We start from the raw sequence: 22,118 nt of genomic DNA, 5'->3' as shown, positions 1-22,118 counted from the left end.
TAGTGGTTGAGTAGTTGTACCTTTTCGACTTAGAAAATGTCCAAATTGTGGTTCTTTACACAGTTTGTAAGACTGTAACTATAATCTTCTTCATTTCCGTACGTACACACTCATTTTTTGAATATTCAGAGTCAAACCACAAGCGTGTCTAAAGTCCCCATATCTATAATGTTATATATAGCCCATCTTGGCATTGTAAACCTCACAAAAACATATTCATCAATACCCAAAATGAAAACATTCATGTCTTTTGCAAAACAACAACTTCTTTCACCCTTCAAACACTTCATCCATGCCGACTTTCATGAACTCTTTGAAAGGATGACACTCATTGACAAGTTTCTCTTCTTGGTATGTTAATGCTGCATGCATGTAATTAAACTTTTAATTTACTATAGCTCATTTTGTGATTATAATTATACTTTGGCAGATCATTCATGGTGTCGATAAATCCGGGATAGGATGGCACCGTTTTCCTGTGTTCTTAGGTCTTACTTACTTGGCCATTCGCCGGATTCTTCATGATAAGTATAATCTGCTCAGTGTTGGGAAAACTCGGGTGGGGGTTCGATTTGATACCGATGAGGTTGATTTCAGGACCGCCAATGGAAAGTTTAACGATCCTTTAAATGAAAGTGCCGGCAGTGAAGGAACTTTCTTTGGCCGTAACATGCCCCCGGTTGATCAGAGAGATAAGGTATTGAAGAGGTATGGTCCCAATTCCCTGCCTACATGGCAGGGACCACACCACTTTTTGTGCACACAAGGCATCCACATCATCTGGATCTTCTAGAAGCTTCCAGAAGACAACCGGATAAGGCCCGGCGGGCATCAAAGATGCCTCGCCCAACATCAAGGACAATACGTGGCACCATACACAAGAAGCCACATGGGCCTGCGACAATCCAGGGAGCAGGGCTGACATGACCAGTACGAGGTGCCCAACACCGTCGAATGCGGGGACGCCACGTGTACCACTACGCCGTCCCTGACAGAGCAGACCAAGAGGATATTCCCCTTGGTCGGACAGCTGGCGCACATCCACAGCTGGCACAGCTACTTCCTCCTTCTTCACCCTCCGGCTATAAATAGAACCCTTCATCATTCAGGTTAAGGATCTTGGCTCTCTTTACTCACTCTATACACACACTGTTTTATTCATCTCGGAACAGTACTTATTCTCACGCCGGAGCCTGGTTAAGAGGGAAAACCTCTCTTTCCCCTCTTAACGAGACTAACGGTGTTTACTGTTTTGCAGATCTCGAGCCTTGGATACGAGCAAGAGAGGAGGTTGAACCCTATAAGTGAAACGACCCCCTTGGTTATCCCTTGTGTTAACCATTGTTTCAACATTGGCGCCATCCGCTTTTTTGCAAGACCACTCTCACCTCTTTTTCTCTTTTAGAAAAACTCGTAAAAATGGCAGACCAGAATCATTCACACCCAGCTGACGGAGAAATCTCTTCTTTTGAACTCGTTTCGGACACGGCACACGTCCAACGCAGTCAAAGGAACGAGACCATCCAGGAAAGCCAGCTGAACAACGAATTCCCGTCCATTTTTGGAAGTGCGTCTAGGGCTGCTAGCCAGACCACAACTGGACCCATTTTCCAAACACCAACAAGAATTATCACTCAGACCACAAACGGGGCTGCTCTCCAACCTCCAACGGGGATGTTACATCAAACCCCACCGCCGACGCAGACTGTAGGCCATGGGCCAGGCCCTTCGGCACCATCGGAACAAGCACAACTCAACTATTCTGCACTTTTAGGGCTACCCGAAGGAAAAACTCTGGCTTCCTGGTATGCCGAACAGATGGCGTCTATAAACCTTGTCTATACGCAGCTCAGCGCACAACAAGCCTTACTCCAAGCACAGGCTAACCAATCAGCGTTCGTAACTCCACAACCAAGGTCTCTGAGTACACACACGGCTCAGCAGACAAACGCGTGGAATTTACGACCAGAAAGAGAACCAGTGCAACAGGTCAGAAGACCCAGCATACAAGACACGCGCGATACCTATGCTGAAACAGAGAGCAACTTCGTCCAAACTTCCAATCAGCAACGAAGACCGATCCAAACCCGCTTGGGCGCGCGAAACATGAATACAGAATGGGAAGAGGAGGAAGACGACCCAACGTACAAGGCAGAATCCACAGTGTTTAGCAGACTTCCTCCAGAGCATGAGGCTTACAAACCAACCAAGCGCGCGGGGTACAACCCCAAAGCAGAACACGACTTCACCTTAAGCTATCGTCCTGAGGACATGGCTGAAAATTCAAAATTTATTCCAGAAATCGCGTGCGCGGCCATCGACAAAACAAAGTTACCGCACAACGTAGGTAAATACAATGGGTTGACGGATCCAGATGATCACCTCCAGGTGTTCAAAGGCGCAGGAGCAACAGGTGGTTGGAACCTACCAACATGGTGTCACTTGTTTGCTCAAACTTTCGTTGGTGCGGCACGCATCTGGTTCGACAATTTACCAGCTGGAAAAATCAAGTCATGGGTCGACTTCCGAGAAAAATTCTTAGCACACTTTTCTCAACAGCGAAGACACGCCAGAGACCCAGGTGATTGTCTGAACATATACCGAAAAGACTACGAAAGCGTGGAGGATTTTATTACGAGGTACAACAAAGAATGTCTGGAAATTGGAGACATACCGGAAAAAATGATGCGCGCACACTTCATGCGAGCAGTTAAATGCGACGATCTGGTTAAAAGAATCAAAGGGCGTGACGGAGGACCCAAAGACTGGGAAACCTTCATTGAAGCAGCCAAAACCATTGCGCAGACAGATAGGCAACTGACCGGTGACGATCACCGTCAGCGCGCACACAACCACCACGATCGAAACAACAGAAGGGGTAGAAATCAACCCTGGAGGGCTTCCGGGAACAGAGAAAGAAGTCCCCCACGGGACGACGCACGCCATACGATCAATCAGATAGCCCATCGAAAAGAAGTAAAGCGCGAAAATAGAGAAAAGCAGTGGACTCCACTAACTAAAACACCTTCTGAAGTTTTAGCTACAGAGAACCATCAATTCAAGCCACCTTTGCAGATGCGCAACAAAAGGGGTCAAGACCCAAATCTCTTCTGTGAATTCCACAAAGACACGGGCCACCTGACCGATGATTGCTTCAGCTTGAAACAAGAAATCGAAAGAGCTCTAAGAGACGGCAAGCTCGGTCACTTAGTCAAAGGAGGAAAGCGCGATTACCGCCAGATACAACGAAGAGACGAAGGTCCAGACAACAAGAAGCTCAGAAAGCTAGAAACCCATATGGTGCAAGGAGGACCACGGCGACCAAGAAAAAACTACAACAAACGCGCGCAGGATGATTCATGGCGCGAGAAGCAAGTAGTATTCCCAGTTGTCAGGGGAGGTCCAAGAGAAAAGCGGCCAATAGTCATTCCAGGGGTGATCGGCCACTACCAAACAGATTACATCTTTATTGATCCAGGAAGCACCGCAGACATCATATATGAACAGTGCTTCAATCAATTCGACCAAGAGGATAAGGCGCGCCTGGAACCAGTTGACTACCCACTAACTGGATTCTGCAATGAGGCCGTCTTTCCCCTAGGACAAATATCTTTCCCAGTATTACTTTCTGATGGGAGAAATTCAAGAACTGAAGAAGTCACATTTATGGTGCTACCGGCACATTCAAGACATGACATCCTTTTAGGACGAGAATCCCAAGGAGATTTCAGCATGATCTGTTCCGCACCACATTCTGCCATAGGTTTTCCAACCGAAACAGGCGTTGCGTTGATATACGCAAGCAAGGAAGTGCTAGCAACAGACGAAATCAGGCCGGCAAAAGCAAGCAAGCCCGCACCGCGCAGAGAGGCAGAAAAATGGGTATTGAACAGTGCATACCCAGAACAAACGGTCACTCTGGGACCCGCAATGTCTGACCTAACGCGTGCGGCGTTAAAGAAATTACTGCATGAAAACATGGATGTGTTCGCCTGGACACCAGCCGATATGGTTGGCGTTCCACGACACATTGCGGAACATCGGTTAAACGTCTCAGAGGATGCAAAGCCAGTAGTGCATGCTAAACGACACCTGGGGGACATCAAACATGATGCAATGAAGGAACAAGTGTTAGAACTGCTAAACGCAGGAATCATCAGGGAAGTCCGGTACCAAACGTGGGTGGCAAGCCCAGTCATGGTGAAGAAACCGAATGGTAGTTGGCGAATGTGCGTCGACTACAAGGATCTGAACAAAGCATGCCCCCGTGACTGCTATGCGTTGCCCGACATAGACGAGAAAATAGATTCTTTGGCAACGTTTCGGTGGAAATGCTTTCTGGATTGCTACAAGGGATACCACCAGGTCCAGATGGCTGTTCAAGACGAGGATAAAACCGCTTTCCGCACGCCAACGGGGCTATACTGCTACACCAAGATGCCGTTCGGCTTAAAGAATGCCGGTGCTACGTATCAACGATTGATGAACGAAACATTTAGCGACGCCATCGGTAAATACATCGAGGTATACATGGACGATCTGGTAATCATGAGCAGGGAGGAGAGCGCAATGCTGGTAAATATCCAGAAAACCTTCAACACGCTGCGAAGCGTGAGCATCAAACTGAATCCAGCAAAATGCTCATTTGGAATGGAGGAAGGAAAGTTTCTGGGATTCATAGTCACCAAAGACGGTTTTAAGGTGAACCCAGAAAAGGTCCAGGCCATAGAGAGGATGCCTTCACCAGCAAGCATCAAAGATATGCAAAAGCTCGCAGGACGATTGGCAGCCCTCAATCGATTCCTAGCAAATCACGCGGCAAAATCTTTCCCATTCATCAAGACCTTACGAAACTGCATGAAGAAAACCCAATTCCAATGGACTCCGGAAGCAGAAAGCGCGTTCCGCGAGATGAAAGACTGTCTCATCAAGCTGCCAACTCTAACCGCACCTAACAAAGGAGAACCTTTGGTTTTGTACCTCTCAGCTTCCGACAGGGCCGTCGGTGCCGTATTGCTGGTTGATCGACAAGGTGTCCAAACACCTGTGTATTATGTGTCCAGAACCCTAACCGACCCAGAAACAAGATACGCAATCATGGAAAAGCTTGTCCTTGCACTGATTCACGCGTCAAGAAGGCTACGCCGATATTTCGCCAATCACGTCATCCACGTGTTAACAAATTACAATATTGGGAATATCCTAGCAAGGCCAGAAATATCAGGAAGGTTGGCCAAATGGGCGATAGAGCTAGGGGGACTCAACGTAGTCTTCAGACCACGACCGTCGATAAAAGGCCAAGTTTTGGCAGACTTCATGACGGAAGTCCCCGATGACAAAGACAGAGAATGCAAGGCGATGGAGAAGGCGGAGAAAAAACAAATCGAAGAACCATGGATGTTGTATACGGACGGCGCGTCCAACGAAGATGGGGCAGGTGCGGGGTTGCGGCTAGTGAGCCCAGACAAAAACGAGTTCACCTACGCCATACGTCTAGACTTCAAGAGCACAAATAACGAGGCAGAGTATGAAGCCTTTCTGGCCGGCTTGCGCTTAGCAATCAAAATGGGAGTCCGACATATTGAGGCACATGTGGACTCCATGCTAGTGGCAGGACAAATCAACGGTCAATACGAAGCCAAGGGCGACATCATGGCACTCTATCTCAACCAGGCAAAGACGTTGCTGCAAACTTTCTATTCTTACAAGGTGCACCACATAAACCGCAGCGAAAACAAGCCAGCAGACGCCTTAAGCAAACTTGCGTCAACAAGTTTTCAGCACCTAGCCAAAGACGTACGAATAGAAGTCTTAAGCAACCCGTCTGTGCCACTCCGCGAAGTCAGCGTCATCCAAACAGGAACCACGTCATGGATGACACCCATCATCATGTACTTACAGTCCGGAATACTCCCAGAAAATAAAGCCGAGGCGCGGAAAATCCAATATAAGTCAGAACATTATCAAATGGCGGATGGGATATTGTACCGAAAGTCATATCTCGGCCCTCTGTTGAGATGTGTCGACGCCGACGACGCAAATTATCTGATCCGGGAAGTACATGAGGGCATCTGCGGCATCCACGCCAGGCCACGCATGGTAGTGGCTAAAGTAATGAACGCCGGGTACTACTGGCCCGGAATGCACCTCGATGCCGTGAAAGAACTAAGGAAATGCAGCGGCTGCCAACGGCATGCACCAAAAACCATGCGGCCAAAAAATGCGTTGGTGCCTGTAACAACCGCATGGCCCTTTCAGCAATGGGGCATAGACATGGTGGGCCCCTTTCCAGAAGCTCCGGGGGCAGTCAAGTTTATCATCGTCGCGGTCGATTACTTCACCAAGTGGGTAGAAGCAAAAGCACTTGCGTCAACCACGTCAGCAGTCGTTAAACGCTTTATCTGGGAACAAATCATATGCCGTTTCGGCCTGCCACTCCGAATCATCACCGACAATGGTACAAACTTTGCAGCAGATGATCTCGAACGATGGTTCAAGGAACTAAACATCGAACATACCTTCTCGTCGGTCGCACATCCGCAAGGGAATGGGCAAGTTGAAGCGGTCAACAAGAGCATCGTCGATGGCATCAAAGCAAGGCTCGGTGAAAAAAGACGAGGGTGGGTCGACGAGCTACCAAGCATATTATGGGCCCATAGAACAATGCCCAAAACAAGCAATGGAGAAACACCCTTCAGCTTGGTCTATGGGTCCGAAGCTGTGATCCCAGCAGAAATCGGACTCCCATCTCCAAGAATGCTCTCCATGAATCTGATCAACAACGAAGAAGAACGGAGGATCGATCTAGACCTCCTAGAAGAACGAAGAGAGATGGCTGCAATCAATGAAGCCAAGTACAAATCAAAGCTTGAAAAGTATTACAATTCCCGAGTCCGGATCTGCACCTTCAACCCAGGCGATTATGTCTTAAGGGACAATGAAGCATCCAACACAGAAAAACCAGGGAAACTGGCTCCCAAATGGGAAGGCCCATACATCATTGATGCGATCCTCGGCAAGGGAGCATACAAGCTACGCACCATGAACGACAAAGAGGTCCCGCGAACCTGGAACGCCCAACAGTTACGAAAATGCTACATATAAACATGTAATCGTATAAGGCGAATCGCCGACACATTTACTTAATACAAGAAGCGTTTGGCTACCTCTATTTCATGCAAAATTTTTGTCACAACTGCATTTATTACTTCGGGCGTACGCGAAAACATCAATGGCTCGACCATAGGAAACGTTGTAGACCTCCAAGGCTCGTCACAACCAAGTGAACAGCCGGGTCAGAAACACAACCAAAGCCTACAAAACGCCAAAAAACATAACTTCGTGCCCACATAAACACGAAAACATCGATAGCAAGGCAACTAAACATTGTAACGCTCCCAAGGCTGCAATCCCAGCCGAGCTCACACAATAACCTGCAACTCGATCACGTCGTATATCACATACAAGCGCGCATACTTAAACGACAGGATAAAAACGTTGTCATAACACAACATCACCTGTCAGCGCCATCATTCATTCGCGACACCTAATCAAAGTAATTAAAACATGCACATATTATGACGATTTCAAAATTTGCATAAACACAATCAGAGCAACAAACAATCGTCAAAGTACACAAAAGTACAAAGTAAGCAAATTGTCTTGGAACATCATTACAAGCCCATACAAGGCTGTACGCGGCGCACAGGCCGGAAATCCCAAACTAAGTGCGGCTGGAACCAGCACCACCCGCACCGCTAGCATCATCTCCTCCCAATGCCTTCTTCAACAAAGCTACCCCATCCGCTTTGAGGGCCAACTTACCAGCAGCCTTAACTACGGCAAAATCAAGCATTGCAAACTCTCGCCGTTTCTTCGCATACGCATTATCGCAATCAGCTTTATACAGCTCAAACTTATAATCCTTCTCATTGTTTGCAGCAGCACACCTGCCTTCAGCATATCCATTCTTGCGGCCACTATTATAACCTGCCCCACCCAACTCAAACATGTATTGGGCAAGCTCAGGAGAATTCAAGATACGATCAGCAAGCTACATGAAAAACAAGGTTGAATAAGATAGCAGAAAAAACTACACAAAAGTAGAACAGGCAAAGAACATTACCAATGGAACACCACGAGATAGCAGCCACCTACTATCAGCTGAAGCTTCCTCAGCAAGGAGCTCAGCGGCACGGCACTCCGCCGCCTTCTCATCAAGAAGACGCTGAGCAGCCTCACATTCCGAAGTCTTCGCCTGCACAAGAAGCTCCAGCTTATCTATCCGCGCAATGTACTCCTTTTCCTTCTTCTCCGCCGCAAGACGCGTTTGATGAGCCTCTTCCGCGAGAGCAGTCTTCTCACCAGACAGCCGCACAATAGCATCACGCTGCGACTGCATCTCCGCGTTCGTACGAGCACAGGCCGACTCCCAATCCTTTTGTTTTTGCTCGTTTAACTGTTTCTGCTCTTCAAATTTCCGCTCAGCCTCAGTAACCCGCCATTGAAGACCCTTCTGCTCTGTATTAAATTTTTCCTTCTCTTCAGCAAATGCCTTCTTGGCCTCCTCAAACGCCATAGTTTCTTCTCCCATAGAACGCCACTCACGAAGAATCTCCTGAGAGGTGGCAAAGAAGTTAACCCCAGCCGTAACATGATCATCTATAAGGGCAAATCGGCTGCGGTTTTTCTGAAACATCCTCTCGGCAGGAGGAAGGGATAATGAGAAGAACTCCTGACAGTTCTGCAAGTCATTCATGCGGGAGCCCTGAGTAAGGCCCCAACGGGGGACGTGCGGCAAATCATCGCAAGCCGGGTTACCCCAGGAATCACCAGGATTTTGTTCAAAGTGCGGACTCCGCACAAAGCCAGAAGTGGCTCCACCTTCAACGGGAGGACGTTTTGTGTAAATGGTTTGTTGTGGAGTAGTCTCACTAGACTCCATCTCCACCTCAATACCTTTACCCTTATCAACTCCACCAGCATCACCACCAACATCACCACCAGCAGCGTCACCTCCCTCAAATATACCTTCAAACCCTTCACCGCCCTTCACAGTTACATCAGCATCATCTCGAGGAGGGGTCAAGCCAACAGTCCTCGAAGGAGGAGAGGTAGGTGGCGTAATCTGCGAAATATCCACTGGCCGTGGCTTCTTGCTAGTCTTAGATTCTGCCACAAAATTACAATTAGCTAAAAAGACAAAATAAAAGATGACAAAAACATACACAGAAACTAAGTTACCAGGCCGGGGAGCAGAAGCCTCAAATATCTTCTCCAACAAATTCCCTCGACCCCCACTAAATACACCCAAATCAACCTCAGATTCAGAAGGGGCTGGGGGGGCATCCTTTTGAAGCTTGGCCCTCTTGGCCGCAAGAAGGGCAGCAGCTTGTTCATCAAGATGACGCTTATGATCATCAAGAGCCTTCTTCTTCATATGCTCAGTTAAAGTGGCTTTATCATCAAGATCCGACCCTTGACGCACCTCCCCAGGGCCTAAGCCAGACAACGTATCAGACACTACTACATAATCTAGATAAGAAAGAATGGAGGGTCGCTTACGAGAAGATCCGGCAGCTCCACCCTCAACTCCCTCTCCTTTCCTTCCAGACCTATCAATCCGAGCTTTCTTCCTCGTCTCCAACTGAGCAGACGGATCAATAGACGCTTCCACGTCATCATCATCATCTCCAACAACCTCGTGTACAGGTTCAGCATTGCCACCAGGCACGGTACCTGCACGCGCGGAACGAGACGTTAGATCCCCACCACTCCGACCAGAACTCCCACTGGAAACAACGATGACATCCTCTTGATCAGAGTTAACAAAGTCACCCAAAACATCCTCACCAAGAACCTCAGCAGCATATCGGTTCAAACTTTGCTCGGTAGGGTGCAAGAAGCGATCTTGTATTTGATCCAGCCACGTCGGGTTACCATCAGCCTGGATGGCTTCAACCATGGCACCAGCAGCCTTGGGGTCCAAAGCATTCAACAAGCTATAACCAACTGCAGAAAAACAACAAAGATCAAAGCACAAAACAAGCCTAAAGGGAAGTAAACAACCGACAAAATAAGAAGGAATCATACATTTGCCCTTATGGCTGTATACAGGCTGACCCAAAGGATGCTTAGGCACCCATAACATGCTCATCCCAGCACCGACCAAGGCCATTTCATCCAGTTGAGAAATAGCAGTTGCCTTGGCCGTTATCCTCCCATACCATTCTTGGGCAGCAAAATTCTCCAACGGTTCCACCCTTGGAATCCCTTGATCGACCTGCCTGTACGTCATCTCCGACGGAATCACTCCACGACGAATGTAGAAAAACTTCTGTTTCCAGTCATGAATACCCTTTATTGGGGCAGAACACACTGGGACAGCCCCCGTCCTGGCTTGAAAAGAATAAAAACCACTAGAATATGTCACACTATAAAAAGTGTTGAACATCTGAAACGTTGGTTCAACCCGATAAGACCGGCAAACAAACTCGAAGTGAGTAATCCGGGGAAGCCCAATGGCATTTATCTGAGAGATATGAAGACCATAACCCCTCAAAACACCGGCAACAAACTTAGTAATGGGCAACCTAAAATTGCCCTCTCGGAAAAAAGCAGCATATAAAGTGATAAAACCGGGGGGGGGCATCCAGTGCAGTAGATCCAGACGGAGGATATCGAGCCCCCCACTCAGGTCGAAAGTTATGCCCCCTAACGAGGTTATGAAATTCCTCCTCTTTCCAGTTAATGACGGCCTGATCCGGGCCAGGAGGACCCCTACTCCGTTGTTTCCTTTTCTTCTGAGAAGGATTTTTCTCCGCCATTAAGAAAAATCAAGAGTAAGATACTTCGGATTTGAAAAAATATGAAGGACAAGAAGAACAAAGGAGAAAGGAAGGGAGAGAATCACTTAGAAATTTCGAAGATATGGGAGAAGTGAATAACCGCTCTACTATTTATACTCATCGCATTAAATGCGAGAGATAGTGGAACGTCAGGAGGCAGGAAAAGTAACCAATAGATGGCCGACACGTCAGAGGAAAGAGAAGACGTCGGCTCATTTTTCGGGAAGCATGGGCAACAGGGTCTGCTGATGTGACAGAAAGTCACTGCAAAAGCAACTGTTCACCTCCGAAAAGACAGGGATGTCAGACGGTCACACCAAACGCTCCCCCATAACCACCAAACTTCAAACAGAAGAAAGCACGAAAGGGCCAAAACCCATGCGGCATGCGTCCATTTGGCTCACTTTTTTCAAAGGGCCAAAACCCATGCGGCATGCGTCCATTTGGCTCACTTTTTTCAAAGAGCCAAAACCCATGCGGCATGCGTCCATTTGGCTCACTTTTTTCAAAGAGCCAAAACCCATGCGGCATACGTCCATTTGGCTCACTTTTTTCAAAGGGCCAAAACCCATGCGGCATGCGTCCATTTGGCTCACTTTTTTCAAAGGGCCAAAACCCATGCGGCATGCGTCCATTTGGCTCACTTTTTTCAAAGAGCCAAAACCCATGCGGCATGCGTCCATTTGGCTCACTTTTTCAAAGGGCCAAAACCCATGCGGCATGCGTCCATTTGGCTCACTTTTTTCAAAGAGCCAAAACCCATGCGGCATGCGTCCATTTGGCTCACTTTTTTCAAAGAGCCAAAACCCATGCGGCATGCGTCCATTTGGCTCACTTTTTTCAAAGGGCCAAAACCCATGCGGCATGTGTCCATTTGGCTCACTTTTTTCAAAGAGCCAAAACCCATGCGGCATGCGTCCATTTGGCTCACTTTTTTCAAAGGGCCAAAACCCATGCGGCATGCGTCCATTTGGCTCACTTTTTTCAAAGGGCCAAAACCCATGCGGCATGCGTCCATTTGGCTCACTTTTTTCAAAGAGCCAAAACCCATGCGGCATGCGTCCATTTGGCTCACTTTTTTCAAAGGGCCAAAACCCATGCGGCATGCGTCCATTTGGCTCACTTTTTTCAAAGAGCCAAAACCCATGCGGCATGCGTCCATTTGGCTCACTTTTTTCAAAGAGCCAAAACCCATGCGGCATGCGTCCATTTGGCTCACTTTTTTCAAAGGGCCAAAACCCATGCGGCATGTGTCCATTTGGCTCACTTTTTTCAAAGAGCCAAAACCCATGCGGCATGCGTCCATTTGGCTCACTTTTTTCAAAGGGCCAAAACCCATGCGGCATGCGTCCATTTGGCTCACTTTTTTCAAAGAGCCAAAACCCATGCGGCATGCGTCCATTTGGCTCACTTTTTTCAAAAGGCCAAGACTCACGCGGCATGCGTCCACTCGGCTCAATTTATATTCACCAATTCCAACGCGATGCATAAAAACCACAACTCTCATAAGTCCAGAATCCCTCCTAGACGATCAACTCAACTAGAAGGCACACTGGACTGGGGGGACTTGAAGAGGTATGGTCCCAATTCCCTGCCTACATGGCAGGGACCACACCACTTTTTGTGCACACAAGGCATCCACATCATCTGGATCTTCTAGAAGCTTCCAGAAGACAACCGGATAAGGCCCGGCGGGCATCAAAGATGCCTCGCCCAACATCAAGGACAATACGTGGCACCATACACAAGAAGCCACATGGGCCTGCGACAATCCAGGGAGCAGGGCTGACATGACCAGTACGAGGTGCCCAACACCGTCGAATGCGGGGACGCCACGTGTACCACTACGCCGTCCCTGACAGAGCAGACCAAGAGGATATTCCCCTTGGTCGGACAGCTGGCGCACATCCACAGCTGGCACAGCTACTTCCTCCTTCTTCACCCTCCGGCTATAAATAGAACCCTTCATCATTCAGGTTAAGGATCTTGGCTCTCTTTACTCACTCTATACACACACTGTTTTATTCATCTCGGAACAGTACTTATTCTCACGCCGGAGCCTGGTTAAGAGGGAAAACCTCTCTTTCCCCTCTTAACGAGACTAACGGTGTTTACTGTTTTGCAGATCTCGAGCCTTGGATACGAGCAAGAGAGGAGGTTGAACCCTATAAGTGAAACGACCCCCTTGGTTATCCCTTGTGTTAACCATTGTTTCAACAGGTATATATATTAATCGATGAACTTCAAATAACACATATTGACATATATATCACTAGCTAGTTATCTTTTCCAACTATTGTTCTAAAATTGTATTGATGTTGAACTGGTCATTTTTTATAACCTTGACTGGTTAGGGTTTCTTTTAGGTTTTGATTGACAAAGAGCAAAAGAGAAATTTTACGACGTCTTTGCTTGAATTCTGACGCTCTCTACAGTACATGAAATTTTCCCAAAGTTTTATTTGTAATGTTTAGGATGATATTTAAAAAGATATAATACATGTATCTTTTTAAATCCTAGCACAAATCTATAGATATATCCTTAAATTTACGTAACATGTTTTGCAAAATAAATTAGTGATGAGTAGAGATAGTCGACTGTCTCAACCCAACTTAATATTTAGAGCTTTGTATATCTATATGCTAATTAGAACCCCGTATATTATACGGGCTGAATAAATGTGAATTTATATACTAAATAATACAATAATATATCTTTAAAAACTTTATTTATTACATGGATTGAATACATATAATTTTATATACTAAAAAAATAAAAAGTTATATCTTTAAAAACCCCTTGTATTGTTGTATAAGTTGAATAAATATAATTTTATACATCAAATAATGAAAAAAAATACTAAATAATAAATTATTTATATATTTAAAAAACCCCGTGTATTATATGGGTTGAATAAATCTAATTTTATATATCAAATAATAAAAAGGTTATATTTTTAAAAACTCATGTATTACACAGGTTGTGTAAATGTAATTTTGTATAGTAATTTATAAAAAAAGTTATATCTTTAAAAACCCTCGTGTATTACACGGGTTGAATTTATATATCAAATAATAAAAAAATATATTTTTAAATACCTCATGTATTACACGGGTTGGATAAATGTAATTTTGTATACTAAATGATAAAAAAAAGTTGTATATTAAAAAACCCACGTGTGTTACACAGGTTGAATAAATGTAATTTTATATAGTAAATAGTTAAAACTTATATCTTTAAAAACCTCGTGTAATACACGAGTTGAGTTATGATTAATTTCAGATTTTGATTTCCTGCATTTTCTCTCCTATTAAATAATAATAATTTTTCTCTCCTTAAAATTACATCTTAAGTCATATTCTTATTTTTATAAAACATATTTAAAATATATATAATATTTTATTTAAAATAAATATATTTAAAAAATTTACTGATTATAAAAAATTAAATATATTTAAAACATATTACTGATTATAAAAAGTCATAGACAATTTAAATCTGTTACCTAAATTTGGATGTAAAAGTCTAAACGTAAATATTAAAATAAAATCTCTCTACGATATAATAAAACTATAATGTAACCTATTCCTATATCTAAGGAAATATATTATAAAAATAATAATTTAATATTAATAGTATATTTTCTAAATAAGTTTTTAACCTATACTATATCTCTACGTATATCTCATAATTATATATATTAAATGGTATATCTCTACGTATATCTCATAAATAATTATTTAATTTTAAATAATTATTTAATTTTAATAGGTTAAAAGATAGATGACTTCAATGAATGATATGTATCTCCAAAGTGGTTTCTTTTATTATATAGTATAGATTCATACTAAGTAATTGTAAATATAAATCTCAAGGTCAGATAATTTTGACACACGTGATTATTTAAAATTTTAATTATCATCAAGAGAATTATGTCCATCTTAAAAGTTAGACTAAAAATTAGATGTTTATTACTCTTGTAGATAAAACACAAGTCATATATATACCGATCGATCCACTGTCATTGTTCAAGATTTGTTATTCTTTCTTTCTTTTTTTTTTTTTTTTTTTTTTCATTTGTCATGTAGTTATTGGCAGTACTTGATATTCTAACTGCCACTCCGCTATCCCATTAAAACATCACGTATGGTCCACACCAACATTTATATAATAAAATTAAAACTTTTTTAGTCTAAATACTATTCTTTTTATATAATATGTCTAATGACAAAGCTGACTTCCTTTTGTTAGATGAGAATAGCAGTTTTAACCGACATAATTATCAATGAAATTAAAGTGAGATACGATATACACGAAATCCCTTAATTTATTTTTTTAATAATAATTTTTTACAACTAAATATCACCTAATTTTTTACTTACAAAAATTTAAACTTATATTTTCATGAGAAACAAATAACATGCCACTAGATCAATAGATCATAAGTACAAATCCTGTTTATTGATCACATGTTTATCTAATTACTACATACTCCATCCGTCCCATTAAAAACGTCATATTTTGAATTTTCAAAGTCTTTATTTATGAACTTTGACCTTAAATAATTTTGTTTGTGTTAAATAATACTTGATGAAAGTTATATGATTTGAATGTGTTTTACAAGTGTTTTTATCGGGTTAATTTTTATCAAGTTTTATATAACACAAAAAATATATAATTAAAGTCGAACTTTATAAATAAAGAAAAATTCAAAATAGGACACTTTTAATGGGACGGAGGGAGTATTAAATAAGCAGGTTTCGAAGATTTCATTCTTATTATACCTCATAAATTTTATAATCATTTTTATACGAGTGTCATCCTTTGCTTGTAGTCTTGTCTGGAGCTGGATTTTGATTTATCAAATTTAAAGCAAGTAAATAACTTCTAGATAAAAATGTAACATGCAAAAAAGTTCGTTCATCTAATAGTAGTTATTACTTTTCAAAAAAATCTAATAGTAGTTATTCAATGCAACTCACAATAAACAACAGAAATTTGAAATGGTAGTCGAGCTTTGAATGTAGGGTGAGACAATTGTACTAAAACGTATTTCTGTGTGCAGCTATTGAAGCCAGATCCGATGGTGGTAGCAACAAAGCTTCTAGCACGTAAACAACTTATAGACACCGGAAAGCAGTTCAACATGATTGCTGCTTCATGGATTCAGTTCATGATTCATGATTGGATTGATCACCTCGAAGAAACAAACCAGGTTCGATTAATCAAGATATTATATAATCCCGTGCCATAAGAAGCTAGGATGAACTTTTGTACTAACACATATATAATATGTTACCATGGATTATATATTATGATAACAGATTGAGCTTAGGGCGCCAGCAGAAGTAGCAAGTGAATGCCCTCTCAAATCTTTTAGGTTCTTCGAGACTAAAGAAATCGACACCGGTCTTTCTGACATTAAGAAAGGTCATCGTAACATCAGAACTCCTTGGTGGTATGATTTCTATAGTTTAATTAATCATATTTTATAACCTTGCATTGTTAAAAACTCTCATTAATTAATAGTTATAAAAAAAGAATTGAAAAAGACAATCAGTATATATTCAAATAAATAGTATGAAGTTAAGAGTGGGATATATATGATATGTACAGGGACGCGAGTGCGGTATATGGAAGCAACTTAAATGCTGCTCGTCACATAAGAACGTTCATTGACGGAAAGCTCAAGATTGCAAAAGATGGTCTCCTTCAACACGACAACGATGGATTGCCCATAGCGGGAGACATTCGTAATAGTTGGATTGGGGTGTCAACTTTGCAAGCCCTCTTTATCCACGAGCACAATGCGGTTTGTGACACCTTAAAGGTATGTGTGTATATGGTAATTGGTAAACATGTAGCCAGTTATTTTTAGTTCATCAGCTAGCTAGTAGCTTACAATATACTTATGTCTTTCAGAAAGAATATCCTTATTTGGACGATGAAGATCTGTATCGCCACGCAAGACTAGTAACTTCTGCGGTGATCGCAAAGGTCCACACCATTGATTGGACCATTGAGCTTCTCAAAACTGACATGCTTGTTGCCGGAATGAGAGCTAACTGGTAATTACTTATTTTAAAATAAATAAACTTCATTCTTGAAATGAAGCATATTTACTAATATTTTGTTGAAATTTGTTATGTCAAGGTATGGGCTATTGGGGAAAAGATTCAAGGACACATTTGGGCATGTTGGAGGGTCTATTTTGGGAGGACTAGTAGGGCTAAAGAAACCCGAAAACCACGGGGTACCCTACTCGCTAACAGAAGAGTTTACAAGTGTTTATCGAATGCATTCTCTCTTACCTGATCAACTTGTCATAAGGGATCTTAATTCCACACCAGGCCCTAACAAGTCCCCAAAGATTACTAAGGAGTACGTAAATCACACCTAAGTTATTTTTTCTTAATTTGAATAACAATTTACTTCTTTGTATCTTCATGTAATAACCAACAAATAAGTATGCTCATAGTTATTAATTTACATTCAGGATTGACATGATCAATTTGATTGGAAAGAATGGAGAAAAGGAATTATCAAAAATTGGATTTACCGCACAAATGGTATCCATGGGACATCAAGCCTGTGGGGCGCTTGAGCTATTTAACTATCCAGTCTGGCTTAGGGACATTGTGCCTCAAAACGTGGATGGGACTGATCGCCCCGACCACATTGATTTAGCATCACTTGAGAGTAAGCTCCTTTTGTCTTTCAATAAAGAATGTGTATATATATACATGATTAATTTTGATCCTAATATATGATCATGATGCGTGCAGTTTATAGGGATAGGGAGAGGAAGGTAGCAAGATATAATGAGTTCCGTAGATCACTTTTCTTGATCCCAATCTCCAAATGGGAAGATCTAACAGAGGACAAAGAAGCTATTGCCACATTGCGTGAAGTGTACGGTGATGATGTCGAAGAGCTTGATCTGTTGATAGGAATGATGGCCGAGAAAAAGATCAATGGGTTCGCCATTAGCGAAACCGCTTTTGTTATCTTTCTAGCCATGGCCTCAAGGTATATATACAAATCACCAAAATAAGTGAATCAAAACTGTAAATAAACAAACTAATGGATAAATTTTTATACAAACTAAATATTGGTTCATGTGCAGGCGACTCCAAGCGGATAGATTCTTCACTAGCGATTTTAACGAAGATGTGTACACAAAAAAAGGGTTCGAATGGGTGAACACAACAGAGAGTCTGAAAGATGTGTTGGACCGACACTATCCAGAGATGACCGATAGATGGATGAACTCAACAAGTGCTTTCTCGGTGTGGGATGCTGCCCCTGAGCCTCATAATCCCGTACCAATTTATTTCCGTCTCCCCAAGTGATAATGATTTGATGGAAAAGAATATATTACATGTTTGGTATATATATATATATATATGTATAGGTATTGCATCTGTTGGGGTGCCTTATTCAATATTTATTTGCTTAGTATATATGCGTTATTTAATTTTCTTATGGAATAAAAGAATATGTGATGTATATTGTATGTATCTTGATGAAATAAAAGGCAATTGGATTATTATATTGTTAACGAGAGGAGACTTTATGAATTCACTATAGTTGGAGAACTTTTCCTAACCTATAATCCGCCAATGTTGTCTACTAAGTTTGTGGATGAAAGTATGTTTTAAACCGTGATTAAAATGAATTAAAGCTAAAAGATTTTGTTACAGATAGCAACAATTTTGATGCTTGTTACAAACAACACAAACTGTTATATAGAATAAAGTTTAATTATGTTTTGTTAAGAGTAATATTTATGTTTCGTATATTTTTTTAAAGACAAACTTGTAATCAATCTAAAGAAAACAATGTATTCGAAAACAGTGATTCAAAAAGGGTCGGCATATTTACACACTTAAGTACCTATTTACACGCCTTTGTATAGGCCTTCGTATTGGCCTATACTGGGCGTATAACCGTATTCAATTTCTAAGAGAATATCTGATTATGTTATTTCATGTCCTGTATGGCTTGTATAGGCCTATACAAGGCGTATATATAGGCAAAATAGATCATTTTACGTCTCGTATAGGCTTGTACTAAGCGTTTATAAGGGGCTTTTTTAAACAAACACTTTTATATAATATTTATTGTTTTAGCAAAGTTTTATAATAAGATAATAAGTAATTTAAAAAAAAAATTGTTTAGTAGCGTATAGTATAACCCTTGTTTAGGTCTCGTATCAGCCTATAGGTGTAGTATAGATCCCATATAGGCCAATAGGTGTAGTATAGATTCCTTATAGGCCTAAACTACTTCAATACGATAGGTGTAATATCGTATAAAAAATTGATTAATATTGTATAAAAAAAATTGTAATTTATTTAAAAAATACTTATTTTTATTAAACTTTGCTAAAACGATTAATATTGTATAAATTGCTTGTAAAAAAAGCCCCTATATACGTCCCATATATGCCTATACTCGGCATATACCGGGCAGGGGTCATATATGAGACCTGTACAAGAGGTCATGTACGCCTCGTACGTATAGGCCTATATGTGGCGTATAGGAGCAGTCAGATCAGAGCTGACACCAGACATGCAGTGATTTTGATGTAACCCTTGGCCTATATGAGGCAAGGCGTGTGCAAATAAATAGATGAGGTGTGTAGATATTTTGAACCTTCAAAAAGAAATAAACTAAAACAACAAGCCAAATCCCAAACGCCTTAACAACTCTATAATTCAAATACACCAAAGGAAAGGGAAGATCTCTATTGGCAGCTAAAAGGAATTCACTACTAGAAAAGAGAAGTAAACAACGCTGCTACTAAAAAGATACTTGTAACAAATTTATGACTGTTTTGAACGCTAAAAGGTATTTATTAATAGCAGTGAAATCTCTTTTAACACATTAAAGGTTTGTGTAACATTTGGATCATAAGTAAACTCTTATTATTAGATACTCCATGGCACATAACTGTATCCTCGGTAAAAAAGATGATATATATTGCTTTGCTGGGTAAAATTATTATTTTACCTAAACATATATTTTTTAATATATTTATTGAATTAGCAGGTAAAATATAATTGATTTGTTGACTTTTTAAAATATGCCACGATATTGGTCAAAGTATTCTCCTTCCTGTTAAAAAAAATAAAATAAAAAACATTTTCAACTAAAAATATATACCCCAACGATATTTTCACACTCCCAAGTCTCCAAAAAATAATAGGATCATTGACCATATACCTCAACGATATTTTCACACTCCAAGTCTCCAATAAAATATAATATTAGGAAATTTACGAAAATGTCATTTGACCAACGTTCTTTATGAAAATGTCAAGTTCATCATGCGTCCGTGGACGGACTCCTCCACATGGGAGGAGTTTGTGTGTCACCTTGAAAAGTCCGTGAACGAGGAGCCATGGTTATAAAACAAGGTTTCCAAGGCCGAGTACTCTCCGAGTAGTCGCTACAAGGTAGGCTGCTGAGGCGACTTTCTTTGACTCCGCCTAATTACTCGGAATCGGTCAAACACGGTCAACCTCGGCCAAAATCGTATCTAGTAGGTCAACTCGGGCCTTGTTTGACTTAAAAATAATAAAACATAATTTCTATGCCTATTATATTAAAGAATGAATATCATTTCACGTATTTTGTTATAGATATTAGTAAATTTATGTTATTTGACGTATATTTAATTTCCAAAAACTTATATCTTTATAATTTAACATGTCCGAGTACTCCCCGAGTACTCTTCGCCTAGGCCGATTACTCTCAACTCCCCGGTCGGCCGACTAGGGAGCGCCTAGCGACTTTTAGAACCATGCGAGGAGCTGACACGTGTCCTTTCAAATGTTGAAGAGTCCATCCCCGATGCATCTCATGCCCTCCCCGACGCATCCTATGTCCTCCCCGACGCATCCCTTGCATTTGGACGCATCCCATGTGGAGGAGTGGGTCCACGGACGCATGAATGTTGTGACATTTGTGCTTGTGTAATCATTGTACAAACCCTGAACAATTCAATATCAACAAAACAATGTGTTTTGATCCTGATGTTTGATTATTTATGTTTGACATTTTGCACGCTTTGATTTTTGATCAATTTTAAACTCTATATTGCTCTCTGGAAAGTTATACACAAACTGATGCGTAAACGTAATCAGTTTAACGCGACAAACACTCCGGAACAGCAACATAAGCTTAACATACCTTAGATAACCTTTACATAACTTAGAAATAAGTTTTAAAGGGTTTGGTTTGGTATGGCAAAAACAAATTTATTCGCTCACAGGGACTATTTGCGTCAAACTGCAAAAGTCTGCCGTTTCGTAAGGCAACGTATAGTCCGGAACATGATCATAAGCTAAACATACCATAAATAACCTAAACATAGCTTAGAAATAAGCTTTGAGTGGTTCGGTGTGCGAAAATACACTTGTTTGATCTTACAGGGACTAAAAGTGTCAAAAACGGCGTAAGTTTGCATTTACGCGCATATCTTACGTTCTGACCAGATCCGGACATCCAAAAATTTTTGTAGACACTAAAATATTTTATTTTAGTGATCGGCATGCAAAAATACCATTCGTCGCGTAATTTGGATCGTTTTCGCGTCCGTTCGAGTTTCGTCGTAATTAGACGAATAACCCGACCGTACGACCAAACGAACCGACATCCGTGGATTTTCCGAGCATATTTTGGGTCCTCTATACTTTGACTACCTTGTTGAGCCTTGAAAATGGCTTAACGGGGGTTAAAAGTGCCAAATATGAGCTTAAACATGTGCAGGGACCAAAACTATAAAAGCTGAAACTGTTGCTGACCTGATGGGAGGTCGCGGGCCGCGTAGACCAGCCCCATATCCTAAGCGGGGTGCGACAGAAGGCCCAGCAACAGAACATTGTTTTTCAGTTGTTGTTTGCAAATTCAGGCCCTTGTATGCAATTTCTTTTGTTTTGGGAGCAAGTTAAGCCTTCTCCAAGCAATATTATCTGTCACTAAACCCATGTATGGCTGTGATTTATTGCTTGTTGGCCAAATAACCACTTGTAATGATCTCACAAGTCCACAACAAGTATAAATAGCATGGCCATTCATTTGTTTTCCTTGCTCACTCATATTTTGGAACTCTAAGTGGAGGAATCCCTGCAAAGGAACCACCTACCTGAGTTCTAAGATCATCCTTCTAGCCTTTGAACACCAAGTAAGTGTTCTTTGATGGCTTAGTAGTGATTTTCAGCTTTGTAGAGCTGAAAGTCAAACTGTTTGACCAACAGTTTGACT

At 41.6% G+C, this 22,118-nt stretch overlaps 2 protein-coding genes across 4 annotated transcripts; one reads left to right on the top strand and one right to left on the bottom strand.

The window, feature by feature from the left end:
• Positions 1–196: 196 nt before the first annotated feature.
• LOC110904031 (alpha-dioxygenase 1) lies at positions 197–18,401 on the top strand. 2 transcript variants are annotated; one of them, XM_022149841.2, is made up of 10 exons: positions 197–351; positions 431–697; positions 15,913–16,062; positions 16,172–16,305; positions 16,464–16,677; positions 16,770–16,915; positions 17,001–17,228; positions 17,344–17,546; positions 17,633–17,876; positions 17,974–18,401. In XM_022149841.2, exons 1-10 carry the CDS (start codon positions 232–234, stop codon positions 18,197–18,199), a joined length of 1,932 nt encoding a protein of 643 aa, XP_022005533.1. In that variant the 5' UTR covers positions 197–231; the 3' UTR covers positions 18,200–18,401. The 2 variants fall into 2 exon arrangements, with proteins under 2 accessions (XP_022005533.1, XP_035839228.1); XM_035983335.1 differs by lacking the exons at positions 197–351; positions 431–697 and adding an exon at positions 12,882–13,067.
• Positions 7,574–11,283, bottom strand: LOC110904030. Of its 2 annotated transcripts, XM_035983334.1 has the most exons (3): positions 9,244–11,283; positions 8,126–9,171; positions 7,574–8,053 (listed from the first exon to the last, which is right to left on the bottom strand). In XM_035983334.1, the coding sequence occupies exons 1-3, from the start codon at positions 10,649–10,651 to the stop codon at positions 7,724–7,726; spliced, it is 2,784 nt and encodes a 927-aa protein (XP_035839227.1). In that variant the 5' UTR covers positions 10,652–11,283; the 3' UTR covers positions 7,574–7,723. The 2 variants fall into 2 exon arrangements, with proteins under 2 accessions (XP_035839227.1, XP_022005532.1); XM_022149840.2 differs by having other exon boundaries at positions 8,126–11,283.
• Positions 18,402–22,118: the final 3,717 nt, after the last annotated feature.

Source organism: Helianthus annuus, chromosome 14 (genome assembly GCF_002127325.2).
Source record: "Helianthus annuus cultivar XRQ/B chromosome 14, HanXRQr2.0-SUNRISE, whole genome shotgun sequence".
NCBI classification, from domain to species: Eukaryota; Viridiplantae; Streptophyta; class Magnoliopsida; order Asterales; family Asteraceae; genus Helianthus; species Helianthus annuus.
This window is presented reverse-complemented; position numbering and strand designations above follow the sequence as displayed.